Below are 26256 nucleotides of genomic sequence, written 5' to 3' on the forward strand. Positions count from 1 at the left end.
GGCTAGTGTTTTCTAGAGACAGGAATGCCAGCAGTTTAGTATTACTGACATGTTTCAATATGATTGGATCGATTGATTAATCAATTAATTAGTTGCAAGGAAACGGAGCCGAAGAAGCCTATTAGGCCTTTTTTCTATTTTTGTCTCCTCTCCATGTCTATCTCCAAACTACTCCCATTGTCTGCTCCATTCCAACTTTGTGTCCCTGGACTCCATCCTTGAGCACCTCCTTCCAGGGATTTCCTTCCGCTCCATCCTTTCTACGTTCACAATCCTCCACACAATTCTTTTTCTCTTGTTGGGTTAATTTCCATTCTCAGTGCACCTCTACCCTCCATGCTAATTCTGTGTGTGAGGTGAGTTACCGTTGGGCCTCCATCTTCCTTAGGATACCCATTTTGAGTGAATGTGTGCAAACTGGGGATCCATCATGATGGGAAAACTGATCCTTTTTAACCCACCCAGTAAACTGCCATCCGCATTTAAATAAACAGCAGAGTCAGTTAAAACATCCAATAGCTGAGAAACATCTAGTACAAGCTGCCTGACCGTATAGCAAGCTGGGACTTCAGAGTTGTAGCATCTGGCATGGGCACCTCTTTGGAGACCACGTGGAATTTGTATAGAGAATATACGCTCCTTGTCCTTTCTATAAAAACATTAAAAACAATCTCTGCTACATTTTAAAATCAAACATCAATAGGATGTTTTAGATGTAATTTTAGGCAATACCCCTGGGGTATCTTTAAAAATCTTAGGAGGGAATATTTTGGATTATTATCTATACTGACACACTAATGCAACCTGCCAATTATAACCAGTGTGAAGCAAATAACAGATCTGTGTTTTATTTAATGGCACAATAATTTCTATATGCTCTTACCAGTGAGGGACTATTTCTGTGAGTTACCGCCGCAACAGCTGTGCTATTTAATAAACTGATAACTGGCCCCCACCCCCACTTTAGACAGTTCGTTTCTTGTAGAATTTAACTAAAAGTTTCCAAAAAGCAACTTAAAGAGCAGAGCCAAATCCTGGGCTATGGTAAACAGATAAGAGAACATCCGGTGGTGTGACCTAAAACTTTCAGTCAAGGTTAAGCATTTATTTAAGCATTGATTAGACACGCAGCAGAAAAGAACACACTCTACAGAATGAGTGGTTAATACCTCTGGAAGTTTAAACACCTTAATGCTTCATGCCCTGATTGCAATTGTTTCTGTACTAGAACTCGGACTTGCTTTAACTTTTCCCCCTGTGAAGGAACCATTGATATTGAGTTAGTCTCCATATTAGAGGGGGAAATTTTTCCCATAAAGGGACCTTCAATATTGAGTTATTCCCTCTATGGAGGAAAAGCAAAAACATTTAAACAAAAATCAAGCAAAACAAAAAAGGAAAAGTTAGTGCATGTTGTGATGGTGGAGTTCCACCAGTCATTCCTTGGAGCGCTGCAAGCACTAGATCTGGTGCTCAAAAGACGCTGCAAGCTAGAGGGCAGATCGCTCAGGAGCGTGAGAGCCTCAAAGTGGCTCTGTGGCTCAGGGAAGCCTGAGCCACTGGTGTCCCGTACCCTGCCAAGACCTGCCAAGAAGTGTAGCGAAAAATATTCTCTCTCTCTCTCTCTCTCTCTCTCTCTCTCTCTCTCTCTCTCTCTCTCTCGTCCAGTCGATACATCACTGTACCCCTGCTTCTAAAATAATTAACAGAGATTTTCATCCACCTTGAATGGGCTATAATGTTGCAGAGCTGCAGCTCTGAATATTTTGCTCCTTTGGATCTTAACAAGTTTCTCAATAATTGTACAAAATGCTGTGTATCAAAGGACTAAGAAGAGTCAACCTTTTAAGGCCGATGAGGCAGACTGTCCCAAAGCCAGACACGTAGGCAGCTAGCCTAGTTCTGAGCCTGAAAATAGGGCTTTAGCTCTGGACTCCCAAGGCTGGGCTCAGAGCCCCAGCAATGGGTTTCAGAAGCACAGCAGCTGCTGTTGGACCTCCATTTTTCAAGCTTCCTTGGTGCTCACAGACAGAGGGCAGGGGGCGGGACCCAGCTCCTGTTTACAGGGATTGCCTGGGTCTTGCAGGGGGAGGAGCCTGTTCGACACTGTTTTCCTGCCTTTGTCCCAATGCCTTAGTATGGGTGGCTAAACACCCAGTCCTGTTCTGGCTGAGGTAACCCGGAGCTGAGGTTGCCTGACCACTGCACCTGCCACCCAGGGCTTTGTCCGACTTTCCGTGGGAAAGCTTCAAGTCAAGTCGTCTGATCCTCCTGATCACTGGAATCATGGTAGGAATGCTAGGGGTCCGTGAGACCGCCAGTGTATACAGTCAGCTGTGTCCAGGCTGAACCTGTGGGCCAAATGTGGGAGGGTAAAGTCAGGCCAAAGCTGGGGCCATCGGAGGGACCATAGGGGTTCCCCCAAATGAACTTGGGGAACCATTGGGGTGTTAGAAGAGGTATAAAAGAAGAAGGCCCAGGCTGAACTCTTAACACCTTCATTGGGCTTCTGTGAAAGCTTGGGGCAGACCCTTACTGCTCCAAGCCTTAACTTTGGGAGCTGAAAGAAAGGCTAATGTCTTCTGATTCGTGACATTAATTAAAAAAAGAACCAAAAAAAAAAAAAAAAAAAAAAAAAAAAAAAAAAAAGCTCTAATAAGATAGGACACACAGAAGACCCACGGTGTCTGGCTGGCTATACAGTGGTGCACAGGAGAAACAATGCTGATGCCCAGGCACTGTACCCCTGCTTCTAAAATAATTAACAGAGATTTTCATCCACCTTGAATGGGCTATAATGTTGCAGAGCTGCAGCTCTGAATATTTTGCTCAATAAATATTAATAAATATTAATTAATAAATATTAATACTAAGAGAAACCCCTTCCTGCCTGGGAAGCCAGACCCCAGCCCTTGCCTGCAGGGCTGTTTCCTCCAGCTCTTTCTCAGACCGCCCTACTGGGCTTATCTGCTGAGCCATCAACAATGTACCTGGCGCAGCGATTGACCTGAGCCCTGGCTTATCAGGATTCATGCTTATCTTTGATCCCCTCTATCCCTTTGGCCTCAGAACGGGCAGAATTCCCTTCAGTCTGACCAGGACTGATCAAAGATAACATTAGGAGGCAGGGTGTGGCCTGCCAGTTTCACAGCAGCCGGTCCTGTTTGATCTTCTAGTGGCCCTGACCTAAGAATTCTAGTGGTCAAAGAGAGCCACTATGACTTTGTGACTATGGGGTGTGGGGTTGGCGTTGTGACATACAGTGAGGACAGTGACTGCTCGCCTGCTGAGACCTGGTTTTCTTCCTGGTACAGGTCCATGGGTACAAAGGGGTCCAGTTCCAAAACTGGGCAAAGACCTATGGCTGCAGTCCAGAGGTGTACTACCAGCCCACCTCCGTGGAGGAGGTCAGAGAGGTAGGTGTCCATGAACACCGCATGGCCTGCCCAGCCTGCAGCCACAGCCCTGGCTCTGGAAGAGGCCGGATGTGGGGCTTTCTGCTGGCCTGGTCAGGTAAATGCAAAGCACTTCTTCCTGCTTTCCCCAGCTCCAGGTCTGCTCAGCAGCCTGCTGTAATGTTCTATGCTCACTCCAAGCCTGTTCAGCTGTATGCCAGGGGCAGCCATGTCTGCACTCACCTCTCCAACCTCTGCAATAAACTCCATGCACACACACTTGTGCACATATCTATGCATGTTTGTGCACATGCAGATGCATAGACATACATGCCTGCAGACCTATGCACAGACACACCCATGTACGCACCCATGTATATATGCATATACATTCACACATGCACATATACCTATGCACAGGTGCATTGATAGGCCACAGTGCACAGATACCTGTGCAAATACACATCTATGCACACACACACACACACACACACACACACACACTTAAATCCTGTGCACTTGCTCACATAGGCCTATGCACACACATATGTACACAGACTCGTGCACATCTACATAGATGCATGAACGTTTATGGACACATGCACAGACATACTCATGCTTACATCTGAGAAGAATCAGAGCTTCTGGGGAAGGAAATCGTGAGTGTAGAGACTGAGGACTATACCCTAAGAGACAAGAAAGAAGCATCAGGAGTAGGTGAGAAGCTGGAAGGCAAAGTGGCTTTAATGGAGCTGGGGCTATGAGTGGATAAGGGAAGGAGCCAGGAGTGTGCTTCTGGTAGCGCTACCGTACACTTTCTGGGATGTGCTGGTGAAAGATCCCCGAAGGGAGACCCTTACTCAAGTCTTGGGATGTCGTGGACCCTAGACACACGAGAGACCATCTTGATGTAATACACAAAGGCAAGGTTTATTACGGAGATCTCCGGGCTGACACATATCCCATGCAGGAGACAGAGTGTTGACCCCGAGTGGCTGGGAGAAGGGCTATTTAAAGGAAGAAATCACAAGCCCCAGGAGATGAGGGGAAGTCAAAAGGAAATACCAGAAATGTCACAAGGAGAAACTCTCAAAGTCACAGGATTGTTCTTAAGACTCTAGGGTTTAAATCGGGGAAAGGTCAAGCCCTCATTTTTCTGAGAACAGATCTTGATTCCTGTCCTTTAGGGTAAATGTTTGTCAGAGTTGACGAGGCATCTGCATCTGAAACACATCTGGTTAGGCTTCGGCCCCGGTTTCCTGGAATACTATCTGCAGGACACAATGGCTGGAACATTATCTGTAGGGCACAATGGGGGCTTGAACAAACATCACAGGGGCAGACCAGAACCCGTTACTCATTTACTCAGGTCCGGTGACATGTGGCGGGTCAGTGAGTCTGTACCAGTCCTCCTGCATTTATAACTGTCTTCCTGAGTCAGATCCTGTTGCTGAGTTTTGAGCTAATTTAAAACTCTATCTCTCACTGGCAGCCCATGGGACCTTGTGGTACTAGCACGGTAAGGCATAGTGTTTCCATAGAGAACCAGCAGAATACACTGAAGATTAAAAAAATAATAATAATTGTGTAACCAAGCAGCACCAGGATTGTGGCAGGACACAATGTCTTGCTTAGCTCAGAGAAAAGTGTACTGTGTGGGGAGCAGGCGGTGCAGCCAGCATTGCCAATGGAACACTTTGTGATACACTTGTAAACTGCGTCCCGAGGTACCTGGATGAGGGTGCTTGACACGAGGGGGAAAGGAAGTGGATTCCTTGAGGCAACGTCGTGGATCCACATGTTTTCTGCCAACTATCTCCAGACACAGTCTACCTGAGCCAGCCCTCGGATGGGTCCCAGCCATGCTTCCTGTCCTCTAGGAGCCTTTACTGCAGTGTGGGGGTAGAGTAAGACTTCTTGCAGTCAAGATGAGGCACTTGGGGGTTTATCCTTCATCACTAGGATGGCGTTAGAAGGTTTTGTATGGTCAAGGAGTGCAGTAGGGCTTGTCTTTTCAAAACCTTTAAGCTGGGGTTGGAGATACAGCTCAGTCAGGAGAGTGCTTGCTTATCATGCACAAAAGGCCTGGGTTCCATCCCTAACACTGCACACACTGGTGTGGTGATATACACTGTAATCCCAGCACTTAGGAGGCAGAAAGATCAGGAGTTCAAGGCCAACCTAGGCTACTTGGTGAATCTGAGGCCAGCCTGGGCTACGTGAGTCTCAAAAGAGAAGGGCTTTCAAACTAGCTCATATGGAGGCTCAGATTCCAGCATTAGGGAGGCAAGAAGACCACTAACTAGGGAACGGACTGGGCTACATATCAAGACCTTGGCTCAAAACACCAGAACCAAATAGAAAGGATGCCCGGGGCTGGAGAGATGACTCAGTGGGTAAGAGTACTGGCTACTCTTCCAGAGGTCCTGAGTTCAAATCCCAGCAACCACAGGGTGGCTCACAACCATCTGTAATGAGATCCAATGCCCTCTTCTGGTGTGTCTGAACAGCTACAGTGTACTTACATATAATAAATCTTTAGAAAGAAAGAAAAAAAGAAAGCCAGCCAGCCAGCCAGCCTGGGGCTATAGAGGGAAGAGGGGCAAGAGCTGCAAACTAACAGTGACTCTGTCCTAGCTTACCTCACTTACCTCGCACCCCATCTCTCTGGCTCTCTTTCTAGTGTCAGGCAGGGTCCACTAATGCCAAAGGCACTGCCTCCTCCCCCAACAATCTCTGCAGACTACCCCAGGCCCTGAAAGCCCCCTGGCTTGCTCTCTGAGCAGGACCTTACTGGTATTGTCATGGCAGGTGCTGGCCCTGGCCCGGGAGCAGAAGAAGAAAGTGAAGGTGGTGGGTGGTGGCCACTCGCCTTCAGACATTGCCTGCACTGATGGTTTCATGATCCACATGGGCAAGATGAACCGGGTTCTCCAGGTACTGGGGCCCCTAGTGCCCTCCCAGCTCATTCCCAAGTTGAAGAGATTCAGTCTATGTCCCAGAATCCATGCATGAAATCTCCAACCTTTGCCTCAGTCCTCAGCTTCTCCCTTTTCTGTGTCCTCAGGGTGACACCCTGATCCCTGGCCTTCCTCCTGAACAACTGTCACCTGATTTGGATTTCCCAGGCCACTTGTCAAGTCTACCTGATCCACTGGGGCCACAGAGAGGATGTCCCCAATCTCCTGCTGTAGCTTCCATTCCTCCTCATTTAAAGAGTTATGGAGAGATAGGCTCCCAAAGAGTAAACTAATCCAGCAGAACCCAAAGTGGCACTGACCTAGGCTTACAAATAGGGAAATGAAGATCAGAGACAGGCAGTGACTTGCCTGTGGTCACACAGCAAACAACAGCAAAGCTGGCCCCAGACTCAGGATTGCCACTAGCTTCCTATTGGAATACTATTCATGCAGTTCAGCCAGCACCCGCTTGCCTACCAGGAACTCAGGAACCCTGAGATGTGTGCTTAGGACTCCAGCCCTCACCTTCAGGGGCTGGCTCCCCTAAGCTGAGTTACATAGAATGCTCTCCCCTCCCCGCAGCCAACTAGCAATACCTAGGTTGCTCTACTGTGCCGGTGTTTACTCAAACTGACAGACTGCTTCTTAGCAAACATCGGTCATGGCAGTAATTAACTCTGATAGCTAATTAGTGAGGACTGGGCTCTGGCAATTGATTTTCCAAGCTCTGTGCCCCAGGTGGCTGAGTGAACTAGTGCTTTGTACTCAGGTGGATGTGGCTTCTGGTCTCAGCTTTGCCACTGACTTCTCTGTTTACATGACCTTGGACCTTGGCGTAGCCCCTGTGCTGAGGTCAGATCTCAGGGTACAGTATCTGTATTCAACACAGACACCCAGCAGAAAGTTGTGCTTAGACATGTCTCCTCCCTTCCCAGTTCATAGCCTTTGCTCAGGTCTTGAGGGTGAGAGCAGGCAGAGAATCTCCTCCAAATAGCAAGGCCAGGCCGTGTGGCAACAGAGTCTATCCCACTCTCCCAGTGTGGATAGGGTGCAGAAGCGTGGGTGTGACCCAGTCCCCATCCTAGCCCAAGTGTCCCTGGGCAAAGCTGTTTACTTTCTCTGACTCTCATTTCCTTCCCCTGGGAAAAGAGATATTGCATGGAATATTCTGAAGGGCTCAGTAGAGAGGTTTGCCCAGTAGGTGAGAAGACCCGGGTTCCATTTACAGTACTAAAGAACTGACTTGATGAGACAGTAACCAAGGAGCTGAGACACACTTCTGTAACCCCTCCACTTGGAAGGTGGATGCAGAAGGGATTGTGCATTTGAGGCTAGTCTGGGCTACATACTCAAACTCCATTTCAAAACAAATCCCCTCCCCCACTCCCATCCCCCAACCCCTGCAACATCCCTGCATCCCTGGGCTCTCTGTTCCCCCTCTAGACTGAAAAGTACCTCAGGCTGTCCATGGACTGATATAGCTGTACTCACATCCCAGAGAGGGGTGGCTGGGAAGCAAGGACCCAGCTGTGGCCTCTTCCCAGCCTGTGCTGACTCTTCCAGGTGGACAAGGAGAAGAAGCAGGTAACAGTGGAAGCCGGTATCCTCCTGGCTGACCTGCACCCACAGCTGGATGAGCATGGCCTGGCCATGTCCAAGTAAGAGTCCCTCCGCCAGTCCCACCTGGGGAAGCAGCCACCTCTTCCCTCCTTGCTCTGTGCTATACTCTCAAGGACCGTCACACTTCTTGGTATGCATCCCTTCTTCAGAGCTCTGCCTTTCCTACTCAGGTTGCCTTCCTTGTCATGCCCCATGGATTAAGGGGGAAACAGAGCCAAGTTTAACAGAGTTATAAGCAGTGGTCTTGATCCAGGATGAGACAATTTTAAGGACAGAGTCTTTCCAAAAGGACTCAGCTTGTACTGGGTAATATACATCTCCAGAGCCTGACACAGGAACATAAGCAAAAACAGCTCCGTATGGGGTGGAAGAGCAAGGTGGTCCTTCCTGCGATGATTTTCTTGACCCTCCATCCAAGTGCATTTGTCATTGCCCACCTTAGTGCTAGGGTCTACCATCCACAAAGCAGTCAAGGGCAGCTAACGAGGTGACTCCGTCTGGATTTTACCCAGAAGAAAGTGCTACCTGATGTTTGAACCTGGGTGTAGAAATCTCACTGCTGCTGGAGTTAACTCTGGAATTCTATGGTTTGAGTGTAGGTGCTTGGCCTGCCTCAGCCTGCCTAGCATAGGCCCCACAATTCTTCACTATGAGGACCATTGTCCCTACCTCTCCGAAGATGAGAATGACATGTATAGACCTTGCTCAGGCTCTGGAGAAGGCAAAGACAAACAAAACCCCACCTTCATGGAGCTCCAGCAGGGGGCAGGTGGATACAGACACTGACCAGCACCAAGCAGGAAACAGGTTCAACCTCAGTGACAGGTTGAGTGTACTGAAAGGTTTCAGAGGACCCCAAGTTCAACATTATTCATTCTGGGGTTGGTCCCCAGTCTAAGGAGCTTAGCTTTCTCCTAGGGCCCTGAGGAAGCTGTCCAAGTGGGACAGGTGACTGCTCACTCTCTCTCTCTCTCTCTCTCTCTCTCTCTCTCTCTCTCTTCTCTCTCTCCCTCCCTCCCTCCCTCCCTCCCTCCCTCTCTTCTAGCTCAGGGAGGGTCACCTACAGACCTGTGCTGGGATATTTGTGTGTTTAGAACCAGGACAGTACCATGAGTCTTGGTGGCTTGGGAGCAGAGGAATTTCAGCCAGACCATGTGGCTGTGTTTGGAGAAGATGCCTTTGGTAGAGAGAAAAAAGGTAGGGGAGTGGGGGGTGGGGGAGGCTGTTAAGTTGTAGAAACCTCAAAGATTAAACATATAGGCCTCCCTGCAAACTTGCCCATGTCCCAACCAGCTAATCTGATGGTCCATGGAGATCAGAAAACAGGGACCAAAAGACATGGGCACATCACAAGCTAAGCCATCAAAGGTAAAGGGGAATTCTCAGACAGAAAGAGAACCTTTTGCCCCTAGGAGCACCTATGTCACCTTTGGTTCCCATTGTCCTGAGAAGCCTAACTGATATGTGATGTCCCTCTTGCTCCATCTGCTGAGCCCAGTCTGGGAGCAGTGTCTGATGTGACAGTTGCTGGTGTCATTGGATCCGGAACACATAACACAGGGATCAAGCACGGCATCCTGGCCACTCAGGTGAGTCTCCTATGTTCATGTTGGGTAGGTACAACTCCATAGAGGCCTCAGATAGATGCCCCCAGAAATACCACTTCCTACCCTAAACCTTATCAGGCCTGAAGGAGCCCCAGGTTTATCAATGCTTTAGCCATTCCAAGGGACACCATCATCCCCACGTCTACATATCCTTATAGACAGCACAAGGCAAGGAGTAGGCAGGTTCAACTCCATTGGAAGTTATAACCAGAAACCAGGTGGGAGATGGGACAACCCCCAAGTAGCAGAGGAGGCAGAGCCTGGAGAAGTCATAGGGGCAATCTGTAGCAGAGTCTACATGTCCTTCAACAAAAATCACATCTTAAACTTTGTTCCATGAGAATCCAGTTTGAGGAACTGTTTAAGAGTACTAATTTGAAGATTCAATGCCTGAATCTTAACCTATATCCCACTCCTTGGGTATGTGCACACACCAGTAGACTCCCTTAGCTTCTGGATGCATTGCTGTCAAAATCCTCAGATAAAATGAAGAATTTCAGCCCAATCCACAGGGAGAGAACATAAAGAGTTAAGGTCACAAATTAGCACTCATTAAATGGCTTCTGGCCACATGGCAATTCAGAAGCACCTTCATGAGGAACAGCCTGGCACTGGCAGTTGGCACTGGTAACTTGGAGGCCTTCATGGCTTTTGCCATCTCAAAGCTGTGCTTACTGCCCAAGGGGCCCAGTGCTAACTGGGGATAGAGAGAACCTAACAGTACCCCTAAGATATGAGAACCCAGCTCTTCCCACTGTCTAGGACTGATGTTCAGCTGGTCATGTCAGTTGCTACACACTGGTCATCAGGGAATAAAATTAAATTGGCCACCCATAAAAATGCACATAGGGGGGTTGGGGATTTAGCTCAGTGGTAGAGTGCTTGCCTAGCAAGCGCAAGGCCCTGGGTTCGGTCCCCAGCTCCGGAAAAAAAAGAAAAGAAAAAAAAATGCACATAGGATTTATTGGTTACTTTTCTTTGGACTCCCCATTGAGCAGGCCTAGAAATGCAGGGGAGGGCTTATTCTGTTACAGGCATCCGGGTGACAATTATAGTGACCATTTTTTGGCCCTGTAACAAAATGTCTGAGGAAATCAGCTTCAAAAAGGAAAAGTATATTTTTACTCATGGTTTAAGAGGTTTTGGAAGAAGACATTTCTTCCAGCAAAGCCACTTACCACATAGCAGCCAGGAAAGGACCACAGACATGAGAGGTCTTTCCGGGGCATGTCCCCAAAAGTATATTTATTCCAGTTAGATCCCAAATCTTGATTTTTCACAACCTCCATCAAATTATAGTCCACCCATAGGTCAGGTGTTAGGTGTGTTGTGAGCTAATGGCTTCCCCCAGACCCATCTGCTGACAACCAACACAAGTACCTTGGGGAGACATTTCAGATTCAGGCGAACTGCAGAAGCAAAGTGAAAAGGGGTGGACAGCTTTCAAATCAGCTTACAGCAGGAGGCTAATCACAGGCTTCACACTCCATTCATCTACGATCATCTGTCAAGGTCACATGAGCAGTTAATACAGCGCCCGCCCTTCACAGGCCTTTAGCTGCCTATGAAGCGTCTCACAGGCAAGCTATCTTTCAAGATCCTGAATCTTCAGTAGGGTCCAGGCTTCCGGAACAATCACCCTCTCACCACAGCTGACCACAGTGTCCCATTTCTGTCAGTTCCTCCTCTCTGCTCTCTGGTCACTGTTAATCAGGATTAGTTCAGCTGTAGCTGCCCTCTCTCCCTGAGCAACCAACCACCAACTGCCCATGTCAGAAGCAATTTCCATCCAAATTAGCAGGTAGCTAGTCTTCAACAGTCATGAGAGAGAGCCCTTCTGTAAGTGGGTACCCTTGCAACCGAGCACCTCAATACACTCAGAAACCCTACGTTTCTGGTTAGATGAGGCTAGCCAGGATTTCCTGGGGTGTGGGATGGCGAAGACTACACATGGGGAAGGCTGTTGGAACCCTACTCCATCCACTGTCCCATCTCAGGGCACACGTTTACTCACTTTGCCTTGTCAGGCATCTTCCCTGGGGATCTGTGCCCTCAAAGCATCTTCAGGCAGAGGAGGCTAGCTGCTTCTTGACTGTGAGGTCAGAGAATGAGGGAGGACATGCCGAACCAGCAGCATCCCCATTGGACATCACAAGACCATGGATTCTGCTCTACGAAGAGCTGATGCCAGATGTGGTTCTCCTCTCACCCATTCTTCCCCACCACTACCCCCCATTCCCAAAATGCCCTCTAGGTAGACCTGGTTAGGAAGCTGTGTGGTTGGCCATGGTGGTCCCTGGTGGTAGATGTTATCTGGCTTCTATCGTAAGGACAAGCCAGAAAGTGGGGTGATGACTGAACGGGCTCTAAAGTGTGACACCTCTCCACGGCTAGGTGGTGGCCCTGACCCTGATGACAGCTGATGGAGAAGTTCTGGAATGTTCTGAGTCAAGAAATGCAGATGTGTTCCAAGCTGCACGGGTGCACCTGGGTTGCCTGGGCATCATCCTCACCGTCACCCTGCAGTGTGTGCCACAGTTTCACCTTCAGGAGACATCCTTCCCTTCGACCCTCAAAGAGGTAGTCATGTTTGGCTCTCCATGGACCAGCCTCAGAAAACAAATAGAGATCCTGACAAAGGACCCCAGCCCTCAGTTACCACAGACCTCTGGTGCCCTGAGGGGGTGGGGATCAGGGGCATAGATCTTACTTCACCAGACCTTCCTTGGCCCAAGAGAGACTGTGGTCAGAACCCTGGTGGGCTGTAAAACCCAGAACATCTCAGAGCTTACTGACATGTGCGTGTGGAAGAGCTTGGGTAGAGAACTGCTTCAGGAAAAGTGTGGATTGGCTGCTCTTAGGGCATTGACTCCCACCTGTCTGGTAAAGAATGTGCCAGGACTCCCTTACCATGGAAGGCACCAACAGGCTTAGGTCTGGTCCTAATCTCTAAATAGGAACACATTTTTAGGAAAACTGGCAGAGTTTTCCTTAAACTTAAATCTTCAACTCCCTAGGCAATTGATCTCCCACTCCATTACCCCCAAATGGTGGGCTTTTGTAAAAGAAATGGGCCTTTGAAGACAGGGCATTTGGATGTCAAGAGAACACAGAGAGGCCTCAAGGCAAACAGAGGGGTTAGCTAGGCAGGAATGAAGATGGGGAGGAGAGAGTGGTGTTCCCAAAACAATAGGTAATGGGTACCAGAGGTCATTACCCAGGTCATATCCATCTCAGGAGGTCACTGCTGGCCTCCATGAAGACAGCTGTAAAGGAGGTCTTATAGATTAAGGAGGAAGGGTCATCATAGTCTCGGAAGGGATGGGCAGCTAGGACCATGTTCCATCAGAAAGAGGTGATCTTGCACACTGCACTATTCAGTCTTTTGTCTTCCTGACAACATACTGATGCTCAAGCTGGAGCTTTTGATCAACAGATAAAAGGTTTGATTCTTCCTGCCAAAGAAGGCTTTAGCTCCCATGTTTCCACTAGAGAACCGGATCTGGGTGGATGGGTTGTCTCCTGACTCCTGCCTGTTCCATCTCCTTTGACCTAATTCAGTAGCACTGAAGTCAATTACAGACAAGTCTTAGGTCTATTAGAGTTTCATTTTAGGCTGTCTCCCCAACTCCAACATGCACACAAATGCACGCATGTTGCACTATATACATACTGATGCACACGTAGGCATGCCCATGCACCCTTGCGTGTGAAATGTACATGTACCTATACGTGATCATACAGAAGCACAAATATACATATGCACATATCAACAGATGCACACAAATCAGTGTCAAAGACCAGCTCCAATAGATAATGTGCTCAGCGATCCAGGGAGGGGAGTAAAGCAGGCACACACACATTCACACACTTGGTAGATGAAGTGAGCTTCAACAAGCTCCAACCATTTTACCAACAATATATACATACATACACATATTTGGTGGATAGAGCAAAGCTCCAATAACTTTATTTTTTTTCTCCAATGGCTTATATATACCAGAAAAAAAAATTTCAAGTCGCATAAAAATTACAATGTGATTATATTCTATTTTTCTTCTAGTGAATGATTATAATGACTAAATGTAAGAAAAAGACACGTTTCCCAATTTCCTCCCATGAATAAACCTTTTTACATGTTACAAGCAGAAAGGAAAAAGAAAAACAAGTTATTCCTAAGAACCCACGTACATTCGTAACTAAGCAACTTGTTATATATTAACAAAGTGTAAGCAAGCAAGGGGGTTTTCTCAGCCAGTTTCTCCTACTGGCAGGCTGCAATCTATGGGTACAAAGAAAGGATCGATTATTTTATTATTTATCTTAAAAACTAAACTTTTAAAAATCTTAAAAGAATCGCAAATCCAAGCTTTTATGTGAAAACCAATTAGTCATATCTACTGTAAATCATCAGGGTGCTCACCTACTCAGTAACAATTTTTTCATTAAATTATATCAGGAAACTGAGGGCAAAAATGGGTACAAGAAGTTATTCACGGGGGATGTTTGCCTGGAAACTGGGAAAGGTAATAACAATTGAAATGTAAATAAGAAATACCCAATTTAATAAAGATGGAGAAGAAAAAAAAAGAAGTTATCCACAACAACCTTGTTTACCAGCCCATCTTTAGCAAGAGAGGCCTTTCAGAGCTGGTCAGGCTGCCATTGTTCCTGTGCCCCTAACTTCAAAAAAATCCCTGGCTCAACTATGGAAAGTGACTTTCTGAATTTCAAGTTGTTCCCTAAGATTTTCTGCATCAAAGCCACTAGCAAACACATCTTAACCTAACTTTACTAACCATCCACATCTCCAAATTCTTTTTAGGGGTGGTGGACATCACTAACATCTCCATCTCTAAGTTCTCTCTGGGGGTGGTGAATCAATCATAAACCTACTGCAGCAGCCATGCTGGAAAAAGACCGATCACTGTTATTGTAGGTGCCAAGGACACTGCCCAGGAGGGACCAGAGACCCCCTTAGAATTTTCATACAACTCATCGATTAGGAAGGACATGATGACTCGGGTGTGGGGGCGGGGGGGAGGCAACAAGCAGAGTGAAACAGCTCTAAGTCCTCAGCACCCTACCTCTCTGAGGCACACCCATTGTGGTTGTACTGACTGGTGGGCCGAGTTCCATGAATCCTAAAGCTGTTTGCTGTTCTTCTTGCATGACCCCCAAGAAGTCAGACCATCACATTCCGTACAAGACAGTCTGTGAGCCTGGATGGGAGAGGGCTGTCTTCCTAATGGTTCCATTCGGCAACCATTCAGTGTCATGAAGGGCACCGCCTGGTACCATTTTAAGTACTTTGTGGTCATATCTCATTTGATCTTTATAACAATCCCACTTGCTGCTGACATTGACCCCAGTTTCTCCACACCATTATAATTCTTTAAGCTAGGATAAGAAGTCACTCATCTAAACTACTTGGGGAAGTCAAAAAGTACATGAGCAATTTTAACACCCAGCATATTTTAAGACCTAGACCATGCTATTGGGTAATATTAAGGCAACTTAAATATTTTCTCCTATTAGAAACAAGCCAAGGCACAACTAAGCCTTGACTTCCAGGCTTTCCTGACTTCTTCCTGAGACTAACAGCCTCTCCCTAAAGGAGAAAGGGTTTCTTTGAGTTCACGGTTTCAGGACATTCTGCCCATCATGGGAGAACTCGGGAGACAGAGCAGGAAACAGAAGAAAGGAAGTACAGGGAGGGGCCAGGGCAAATTACCTGCTTCCTTCAACTGTGCCCTACCTTTGACCTACTACCACTTCCAACAATGCCTTCACAGTATGAGTCCATCAAGAGATTGGCTTGCTGATTCGGTCAGAGGCCTCATGATGTCATGGTCTCTGGAGACATGCCCACAGACCCACCCAGGCAGGCTTCACTAACCTAGGTGTTAAATTAGGTTGGCAGTCAACATCACTCTCCTGCTTCCCTTCCCTCTTGTACCAGGTCCTTGACAACCTGGACAGCCACCTGAAGAGGTCTGAGTACTTCCGCTTCCTCTGGTTTCCTCACACGGAGAACGTCAGCATCATCTACCAAGACCACACCAACAAGGTAGCTGCAGTGTGGTCTCAACCTTGCCAGCATGCTGGAGCAGGGGGCTGCCAGTCACTAGCACACAGTCTCCATCCTCACTGCATCCCAAACACACCACCCATCCCAGAGTAGCTGACATTTGTTGTACTGATGGCCAGGGACATGGAATTGTCCACACGATTACAGTTTTGACACAGCAGCAGAAATAATTTTATAGTTGGGGGTCACCACAACATGAGGAACTGTATTAAGGGGTCGCAGCGCTGGGAAGCCTGAGAAAGGTGTAGAATGACTTTGTAGGGTTTGTGAAGGGTGGCTGATGGACATCTAGACCACAGGATCTCAGAAGGAGGGACAGATGACATCTTTGTCTTGTGACAAGTAAATGCAGGCCAGAAACATAGCTCACCTGGAAAGGGGATTTACTGCCAACCTCGATGACCTAAGTTCAGTTCCTCAAACCCACATGGTGGAAATTATATCCACCATGCAGAAATAAGTCTTCAAACTGTCCCGATAGGTGGGTCATCTCACTTTTCTCCCTCCTCATCTAATGTGAAGTCACTCCTGGGACATTTCTTCTACTCAGACATTATCATAAACAAGTCAGAATGCAGTTGAGCCCCTGGTATCTAACTCATGATGCATTATCCTTCCCAGGCCCCCTCCTCTGCATCTAACTGGTTTTGGGACTATGCCATCGGGTTCTACCTACTGGAGTTCTTGCTCTGGATCAGGTAGGAATGTCACAGTGCCTCTGTCCCTTCTCTGTGCCGTGGAGGATGCAGGCCATCAGAAGTGTCCTGCCTTTACACCTGCAATTGGGTCTGTCTCCTGGGTCTATCCCTCACTGCATGTTAGAATCACCTGAAGAGCTTGGGGTCATTCTAAGAGCGAGGAAAATCATTAGAAGGGTTTGAAGGAGTATTTTTAATAAGGCAGCCCAGGGGCTGTGAGCCAGTGGACTGGGAGAGTCAAGGGGAATGTGTGCGTGGGTGTGGGTGTGGGTAAGTCCCCAGGAGTCAGGAGTAGAGGAAAGAAAAGTGGATGAGTGGTTTGGTGGATGCGTGATTTGATGGGTTGCTGTTTGGTGGATGAGTGGTTTGGTGGATGGGTGGTTTGGTGGGTGAGTGGTTTGGTGGATGAGTGGTTTGGTGGATGGGTGGTTTGGTGGGTGGGTGGTTTGGTGGATGGGTGGTTTGGTGGGTGAGTGGTTTAGTGGATGGGTGGTTTGGTGGATGGGTGGTTTGGTGGGTGAGTGGTTGGTGGATGGGTGGTTTGGTGGATGGGTGGTTTGGTGGGTGGGTGGTTTGGTGGATGGGTGGTTTGGTGGGTGGGTGGTTTGGTGGATGGGTGGTTTGGTGGGTGGGTGTTTTAGTGGATTGGTTTGGTGGGGGGATGGGTGGATGGGTGGTTTGGTGGGTGGATGGTTTAGTGGATGGGTCGTTTGGTGGATGGGTCATTTGGTGGACATGTAGATGGACTCGTTTATATTGCTGTGACAAAACACATGAGAAAGTCATTTTAAAGGGAGAAAGGGATATTTTGGTTCATGAGCTCAGAGGTTCCAGTCCACAATCATTGATGTCTCTGCTATGGGATGGAGGCAGAGACCCATGACAGTGAGGGCACAGTGGTGAGGAACTGATCACCTCACAGTGAGAAGGGAGCAGAGAGACAGGAAATGTCTGAGGATAGGTAGACATTTGGAGGCACACCACCAGTGACCTAATTCCTCCAACCAAGTCCTACTTCAAGTACCACCTGCTAAAGACTAAGCCTCTGTGTGTGTGTGTGTGTACATACATATATTTCTGTGTGTGTGCACGTGTACATGTGTGTGCATGTGTGTATGTGTGTATACATGTGCATGTGTTCATTGTACATATGTATACGTGTGTGTATGTACATGTGTGTGCATGTATGTGTGAATGTGCATGCGTGTATACACATGCATATATGTGTGTGAGTGTGTGTGCACATACCTGTATGTGTGCTGTCAACACCAGGCATCCATTTTCCTCTAAGTTTTTAAGACAGGGTCTCACTGAGCTTATCAATTTGACTAGACTCTGGCCAACAAGCCCCAGGATATATTTGTCTCTACCTTATCAGCACAGGGTTACAGGCAAACACTGCTATCCTGGCTTTTTTTTTCTTTCTACATGGGTTCTGGAGAGTTGAACTTAGACCTTCATTCCTACCCAGAAAGATCCCTGAGCTATCTCACTAGTCTCTGGGGTGAAGCTCTTAACACATGGGCTTTGGAGGGGAACACCACACCCAAACCATATCACTGGCTATCTCTGAGAGTAAAAGTGTCAACCAAGAATGAATAGCAGACATAGACTAAATGGCTCTGAGCACCTGCGGCTGGCCTGGTAGCCACTGTCAGAGTGAGTGTCCCAGTGGTCCTGAGACTGTAGATGCACCCATGGCATGCTGTTGGAAGTGGAGGGACATTGTCATTGACGGGGACACCCTTGAGTGGCCGGCCAGGTACTTTGTTCTGGGCCGACCTCCCAGTGGAAGGAGATGGAGAACAAGGATTTCCCCTCCCAGAAGCCTTCCTCATTGCTTTCCAGACCAGCTATAGAGCTTGCTGTCGGGCAAGTTTGTAACCTCTCCATGCCCCGGCTTCCTTGTCTGAGGAGAGAAGGCAGTGATGGCTTCTGTGTCAGGATATGGTGAGATGGTTCAAGCCCTTCACCCAACCATTGGAAGGAGGATAGTGTGTAAGGCAGGCTATCACCCTTTGCTTTTCACACGTCTCTCATTCTGCACTCTTGATGCTCCAAGTCTCCTGTCTCGGGGAAGCTCTGCCTGGGGGCTACAGGCCCAGGCGGGACATGATGGAATGCTGGTTGGTTCTGGTCCAGCCTGACCACTGGGCCATCCTCAGCTGCATTAATTCTCTTCTTTCCTGTTCCATGCTGGCTCCATCCTCAGCCCCACTGCAGCCAGCTCTGTCCAAAGCCTTCCACCCCCACCCTCCCCCCTCTACCTTTCACCGAGCAGTCAAGTTTACCACTATAAATGATAAAAACCACTCTGTTACTTCTGACCAATGGCAAATGAGACCTTCTTTAAGGTGTAATTTATATTTCAGGCAGTGTACTTTTATTGAACCATCAACTGGTTCTTGTGTGTCCAGTCTCCCACAACTGTCCCCTCCTCTATGCCTTAACCAGGCCAAGAAAGCCACCATTAATATGGAGCCTTATTTCTGTGAGCCGTCAGTGGGAGATGTTAAGAGCCAGGTCAGCTAAGGGGGACTCTAAAGTTTTCTTCGTCCTGGTGACCAACTTGGTCCAGGGTCCAGAGTCCCAATACACTTTGGTATTTAAGCCCCAGAGCCTGTTTACTCCCTGCAACCAAGGTTCCCAAAAGGCACAGTTTTGCATCCATCACCTCCTGGAGTAGATCCCCAGCCTTTCCAGGTCCTTGAGTCATCAGTGAGATGTCACAGTGGGAGACCCTCAGCTCTGGGGCCTCAGGCAGACCCAGCTGTGACGCGTGCCCTGGAGGCCCAGCCACAGAGGGCACACAGGAATGTCCGTTGGATATATAGCATGTGACTTTGTCCCTTCCAGGCAGGCACCACCGGTGTTGGGGCCATCCTGCACTACCCTGAGCAATCCTGTGTTTTTGACTCTGCAGTATGCCTACAATGAACAACTATGGTTTTCATAAAGAAAAAGAATCCTGTGACTACTTGTGTGTGTGCACATGCATGTGTATGAATGTCTCTGCATGCTTATGTAAATGCCTATGCATTTGCATCTGTGTCTGTGTGTATGTACGTCTATGCATGTTTCTATGTGTATGTGTGTGTATGCAAGTACGTTCATGGATGTACTCGTGTGTGTGTGTGTGTGTGTGTGTGTGTGTGTGTGTGTGTGTGTGTGTGTGTGTAGATTTTTAAAACAATGGCATGGTGAACATTTTAGAGCCAAACGCGAGGAGGCAGCTGAGTCTTGTCCCAAGAAGCACTGAGCTCTTTTCATAGTTCCCCAGGGAGCTCCCAGCATGGTTTCTAGGGACAAGAGTCTAAACCAAGACCCTCTCCCAGGACACTGGACCATTTAGCTGTTTACTCTTGGAAGCATTGAATCAAGGATGTAGAAGATATCTTAGTTAGGGTTTTACTGCTATGAACAGACACTGTGACCAAGGCAACTCTTTTTAAAGATAACATTTAATTGGGGCTGGCTTACAGGTTCAGAGGTTCAGTCCATTATCATCAAAGTGGGAACATGGTGGCATCCAGGCAGGCATGGTACAGGAGGAGCTAAAAGTTCTACATCTTCAGTGAAGGCTGCTAGCAGAATACTGGCTTTCATGCATCAAGGATAAGGGTCTTAAAGCCCACACCCACAGTGACACACCTACTCCAAAAAGGCCACACGTTCTAATAGTGCCACTCCCCGGGCCAAGAATATACAAACCATCCCAGAAGGAGAGTGAATGGCATGTTTCTTTATGGAGCTAAACCTGGCAGGCACCTGCTCAAATTAAAATTCCACTTACCCTTGCCCTAGCTAGCCAGTAAGGCCTTGAGACATGGACATGTGTTCCTGTGTAGCATGAAGTGACAAGACACTGCGTAGAGTCTTAAGGGCTTTTGGTAAAAAAAAGTGAGATGTGGGATGGGGTGGGGGGTGGGAGGGCTGTCCCTACCTAGACCAATACCACACTGGCCCATCCTGGATAGGAGACAAGGAGTGAGGAGTGAGGGCCTAGTTCGAAAAGAACTCACTCCACGCCTGCATGCAGCCGGCACAGTAAATGCTGGGTCCCCTAAACTCTCTTCCCTGTCACCGGCAGCACCTACCTGCCATGCCTCGTGGGCTGGATCAACCGCTTCTTCTTCTGGATGCTGTTCAACTGCAAGAAGGAGAATAGCAACCTCAGTCACAAGATCTTCACCTACGAGTGTCGCTTCAAGCAGCATGTTCAAGACTGGGCCATCCCCAGGTAGGAGCACCCCCGGTAAGACGTTCCCCAGATAGGGCCATCCCCAGGTAAGACCTTCCTCAGATAGGGCTATCCTCAGGTAAGACCTTCCCCAGATAGGGCTATCCTCAAGTAAGACGTAACCCAGATAGGGCCATCCCTGGGTAGGGCCATCCCCAGGTAAGACCTTCCCCAGATAGGGCTATCCTCAGGTAAGACCTTCCCCAGATAGGGCCATCCCCAGGTAAGACCTTCCTCAGATAGGGCTATCCTCAGGTAAGACCTTCCTCAGATAGGGCTATCCTCAGATAAGACCTTCCCCAGATAGGGCTATCCTCAAGTAAGACGTAACCCAGATAGAGCCATCCCTGGGTAGGGCCATCCCCAGGTAAGACCTTCCCCAGATAGGGCCACCCCCAGGTAAATAGGGCACTCCCCCAGACCTACCATGAAAAAATGTGTTCCTCTAGAGCTGGGAGTCCCTGATGCCATGAGCATCCCAGGCTCAGTTCCCTTGAGGCTAGGAGCCCTATATAAACCCATGGTGGAGGATTGGGGTAGTCCCTTCATACTCTGAAGTCTCTCCTGGGCTGAGGGCAGGGAGAAGACCAAGGAGGCCCTACTGGAGCTAAAGGCCATGCTGGAGGCCCACCCCAAAGTGGTAGCCCACTACCCCGTAGAGGTGCGCTTCACCCGAGGTGATGACATTCTGCTGAGCCCCTGCTTCCAGAGGGACAGCTGCTACATGAACATCATTATGTACAGGTAAAAGCTCACCACAGGGTTGCAGTTTAGGGAGCAAAGGGATTCCCAACCTTCCAGTGCCATTTTCTGAGGCCACCTTCTCTATTGGGAGATTACAGACCTTAGCCAGGGACAGCATCTCACTCCTTTGAATTCTTAGAATGCTTCCTCCTGTAGAATCTTGTGACATATACCACTTATAGGCTATGCTCCATCACTATATTCTAGTGTCAATAGTGAATTAATGCCAATGAGGAATATTTACTATTTGTGAGGATTATATAATGAAATGAGCAATGTATTCTTGCTCAGGTGCCCACCCCAGTGACATCTCCGCTGGCCTGGAAGCCATGCTATGTTGGCATGGGTTCCAAGGCTAGTTTAAGTTCAGTGGAAGAGGGGGTGGATACCTGATGTTGGATCCCTGCCTGCGTCCATTAGCTTGTCAATCCCAGGGACTGAACCCAAGCCCGTGGCTGGCCTTCTTTTCTCTCTTTTCAGCCTTCATGAGTCACCTGAAGGAGTCAGTCTTTTCTGGTTTCTTGCTAAGATGTATCCCTTATCTACCACCCAACCCATCTCCAGTCTCCATTCATGCTTCATGAGGCACAGGCTTTCTCTGGCTTTAAAAAAAAAAAAGTGGCCATCTTGATCCTTCTAGGGCATTCCTCCCCCATGTGTAAGGCCCCAAATCCTTGCAAAGCCAGGGACAACTGAATTCAGTTTTCTTGGGGGGGGGGCTCAAAGAGCCACAAACATTTTTCTGAAAGACTAGTCACCTCGTTCACAGAGGGGTAGCTATGGTGAGGCTCGTGTGTCAGCTGTCTGCATGTCTCAGCTTCTCGCTCCTCCGATGCAAATGAAGAAGTAAGAGTTGCCACCAGATGCATCTGAACATGTTTGAAATGTTAGCATGACGTCATCTTTGGAGATCAGTTGCTTTGAGGCTGAGTAGCTAGGCAAGAGACCGACTGGAAACCTTCACTAGGTTACACAGCCTTGCTTTCTAGACATGAATGAAGTCATCTGCGGATTCCAAGGCACTGGCCAAAGTACTATATGTGTGTGATATATGTGAGGACTGTATGTGATTAGTATGTGTGGGTGCTGTGCAAATTTCGTGTGCATTATATATACATATCGTGTGTGAATACTAGATGGGCAACTATTGTGTGAGTGTTGTATTTACGTATTAAGTATTGTATATAATTATTATTTGAGAATTTGTGTGTTATGTGTATATTATATGAATACTGTATGAATGAACAGTGTGTATGTGTATATTGTGTGACAGTCATGAGTTGCTTGCAGAGGGGAATTATTCTGCCAAACACACCATTAGCAATTTTATCACAATGAGCATCATCCTGTACAGATCTTGATGGCACACCCTTCTGCACACCCCTGCTCTTCCTAGGCTGCATGGCTGTACAATACATTGCATCTGTTGTATACTATTGTATACTGTTGTGGCGAACCTGTGTAAAGCAATGGCCTGGGCAAGAGAATTTTTCAGTTCCATTACCCTAGGGGTCAGTCTTTAGCCAAGATTAAACTCACAGTCATGTCCAGGTACCAACTGATGAATACAAGAGGGGACAAAGTCTTGGGGAACCCGTGGGGATGCGCAGTGAGCAGGCACCTGTCCTGGCTGTGCTTTTCTGCAGGGAGCCAGCCTGATGTCCAGTCACCTGCCAGATTAGGGGCAGGTCAGAGAAGGCACCTGAGACAGTGGTAGCACATCATGGGACAGAGCCGGATAACCACCTTCTTCCTCTCTACACTAGGCCCTATGGAAAGGACGTGCCTCGGCTAGACTACTGGCTGGCCTACGAGACCATCATGAAGAAGTTTGGAGGAAGACCCCACTGGGCAAAGGTAAACATTCAGACATTTCCCCTACACCCAAAGCCAACTGTGTGCCTTGTGTCCACAAGAGGGCGCGCTCCTCCTGTTACTCTGAGGAATCCTAGCCTCTTAACCTGCTAGTGAAAGGGCACCAGAATATGCCTCTCATGCACTCTGGCTCCTGAAGTCCAGACCCCTTGGGAATCTTCCTAGAAACTTCTTTCCTTTTATTCGATTTTCCTATGGAGCTTGGCAGCGGGATAAGGTAGACATCAGCGTGCCCACTTAACAAATAGAAAGTGAAGGCCCGTGTAGTGGTGGGACCTGAGCTGGGCCCTCATTGGTATCACAGGATGCATTCCAAGGCCTTTTAGCTTTGCTTTCCAGACCTTTGTCTGAGAGTCTGATTGTGTGGAGTGGTACGGAGCAGTGCCAGTGCAGGCTCAAGGCCTGCAGCCTCGCTTAACTTAGCTCTGTGAGGACAAAACCCGCTGCTTCTGATTGCTTCCACAGGCCCACAATTGCACCCGGAAGGACTTTGAGGAAATGTACCCCACCTTTCACAAGTTCTGTGACATCCGTGAGAAGCTGGACCCCACTGGAATGTTCTTGAATTCGTACCTGGAGAAAGTCTTCTACTAAAGCAGGAGTGGAAACAAACCACCCTGACCCCTCACACTTCTGCTGCCCCCGGGGGTCTGGGGAGCGGAGCAGTGTCTCACAAGCACAATGGGAACTGACCTCTCCTCCTGACCACAAAGAAAGGCTGGGCTCTGGGCGGGGCCTCTCTGCCTTCGGCATCATTTCCCTTACACCCAGGCAAGAAGTGGCCTCTCACTCAAATTCCTGTTAGCATTTCCATGGGTCACACATAAACTGCAATCCTCTCAGGAGAAGGGGGATCCCTGATACATCATAGCTGTCCAGACTAAGGATGTGGTCCTTCCTAGATTCTATGGCTCCACCAGGTATAGAGAGATTCCTGGGGCCTGCAGTTCTCCATCCCTCTTCAGAAGGAAGGGATCCCTTGGCAAGAGTTTGGCACAGAGGTAGCATGAAGCATGCTCTGCTCTCTTACCCTTGAAGGTCCTTCGGATGCCCAGAGATGTCTGCTGGTCCTGGGCAAGCCACCATTCAAACGGATCCGACCTGGCCTTCTGACTGCCATGGCCTGACCCTCGCAGTGTCTCTTCCAGAGGTGTTTAGAGTGGAACTCGCTTCAACCTCTTAACCAGTTGCTGATCCCTGTGTGTCTCTCCCTTCTCCTTGGAGACAACTCTTGGAGGGGGATCCCACCATGTCCTTGGCTTTCCCTGGGTATTGTTCTCCTCTTCCTCTTCACAAATATGATTTCAGTTTGATTTGTGGCCTTTCTGGAGTGTTCCTTGGAGAACCAAGATGTTCCAGCTACTTTGTAAGAATTAAAAGGCACTGAAGATGTTTTTCTGCCCTTGAGAAATTCATATTTTAATTCTTTATCTCATAGAGAGTTAAAGTACAAAATGTACTTACCAACAGAATTGCCAGATCAGCATAGGGGCAAAGGACTTGGATAGATATTTCTCTACAGCAGAGAGAAATGAACAAGGCCAGTGAACACATAAAGACACGTTCAATGTCATTGCATCTTAGGGAATGATCAGTGCATCGATGATCAATATCATTGCATTAAGGAAGGGCAAATAAAGCCACCACAATGACACAGTACTATTAGCACCAAGAATAACGAACAGTTAAGTATAGATGCTTAAAATATGAAGAGTTTTGAAATTAGTTTTATAACTCGACTGCCTATTTCTTGTGTGTGAACTTTTGTAGATAGCAGGGCCATGTTGACAAGCCAAAAGTTTAGACATGCCCACTGGGAGAAGCTTTGGGGCCACAAGAGTCCATACTGACTCCAGCCAGAGTTTGCAGCCTTCGGGCTGCCTTGCAGACTGGGTCTTGTGAAATCACAAGTACCTAAGTCCAACACTGAATCCCTTGCTGTAGATGTAGCCATTTGTTGTTTTTCTCTAGGGCACTCTGAAACAGATTGGTGCAGCTAACAAGAGTAAATGTGTGGCTGGAGAGAGGGCTCAGAGCGTAAGAGTATGTGTTACTCTTGTAGAGGACCTGTGTTTGATTCCTAGCACAGGATCAGAAGGTTTACAGCCACTGAAGCTCTATCTATCTCTTCTAGACTCTGAGTGTCTGCACTTATGTGCACAAACCCATAGGCATGCATACATACACAATAAATCTTTGGTGTGTTGAGGGGGGATAATAGCAAACTAAACCCCAAAGCATTGAAAATCTCCAGGTCTAACTCACCCCACCCCTGACCTTCCACACAAGAAGAAATTGAGGCCCGGGGAAGTAAAGAAATGTGTCAATATCTCAAAGCGAGCTACCAAAGGGAATGTCTTTAAACTCTTCAACCAGAGTGAGGGGGGAGATGAGACAGGCTGCATAGCATGGGGAGAAAGGTTGACTACTTGCTGCTTAAAGAAAAGGGAAACCACAGAGCTGTCTGATATCAGGATGTTGTGTATCATTCAATCAGTGAAGAACTTGGCCACCCAAACCCAGCTAGGCCCAGCATACCTCCTGACTGTCCTTGGCTTCGTTATAATGGTTCCTTCCACCACTGGGCTTGTAAGACTGCCTTTCCCATTATCCATCTGATGCCATAACATATCTGGAAAATCCCGTAAAAGGACAAAAAGAGGTAAACCCTATTCTGGGAAAATCCACACATGGGACCGCCCACCCCGTTTTAACTCACAAATAACCCCCATTCCATTAAGTTTGCTCATAAAGGGATTATCCAAAGTGACTCCACTCTTGAAAAGTCCTCCCTTCCTCAAATATCCTTTTGTCCTTTCCTTGACTGTGTGTCTCTCCCATGCTTAAACAAGCATGGATTTTTCTTTTTTAATTAATTATTTTATTTATTTACATCCCAAATGTTGCAATCCCCCTCCTAATCCCCCCTCGCTTCTTAACAAGCCCTGGACTTTCCTTCTATACTTACTGGACTCCACTTCACTTCATACTGACTCATCCTGAAAGAAAATGGTAGTTTTGCAGCA

General features: G+C 47.9%; 1 protein-coding gene across 1 annotated transcript; it reads left to right on the top strand.

The window, feature by feature from the left end:
• The first annotated feature begins 1418 nt into the window (after nucleotides 1–1418).
• LOC116913178 (L-gulonolactone oxidase) lies at nucleotides 1419–24641 on the top strand. Its single transcript, XM_032917377.1, has 12 exons — nucleotides 1419–1514; nucleotides 3315–3416; nucleotides 6207–6332; nucleotides 7919–8013; nucleotides 9474–9564; nucleotides 11977–12162; nucleotides 15545–15652; nucleotides 16295–16371; nucleotides 20462–20611; nucleotides 21191–21355; nucleotides 23122–23212; nucleotides 23696–24641. Exons 1-12 carry the CDS (start codon nucleotides 1419–1421, stop codon nucleotides 23822–23824), a joined length of 1416 nt encoding a protein of 471 aa, XP_032773268.1. The 3' UTR covers nucleotides 23825–24641.
• The last annotated feature ends 1615 nt before the right edge of the window (nucleotides 24642–26256 follow it).

Source organism: Rattus rattus, chromosome 12, assembly GCF_011064425.1.
Source record: "Rattus rattus isolate New Zealand chromosome 12, Rrattus_CSIRO_v1, whole genome shotgun sequence".
Classification (NCBI taxonomy): Eukaryota; Metazoa; Chordata; class Mammalia; order Rodentia; family Muridae; genus Rattus; species Rattus rattus.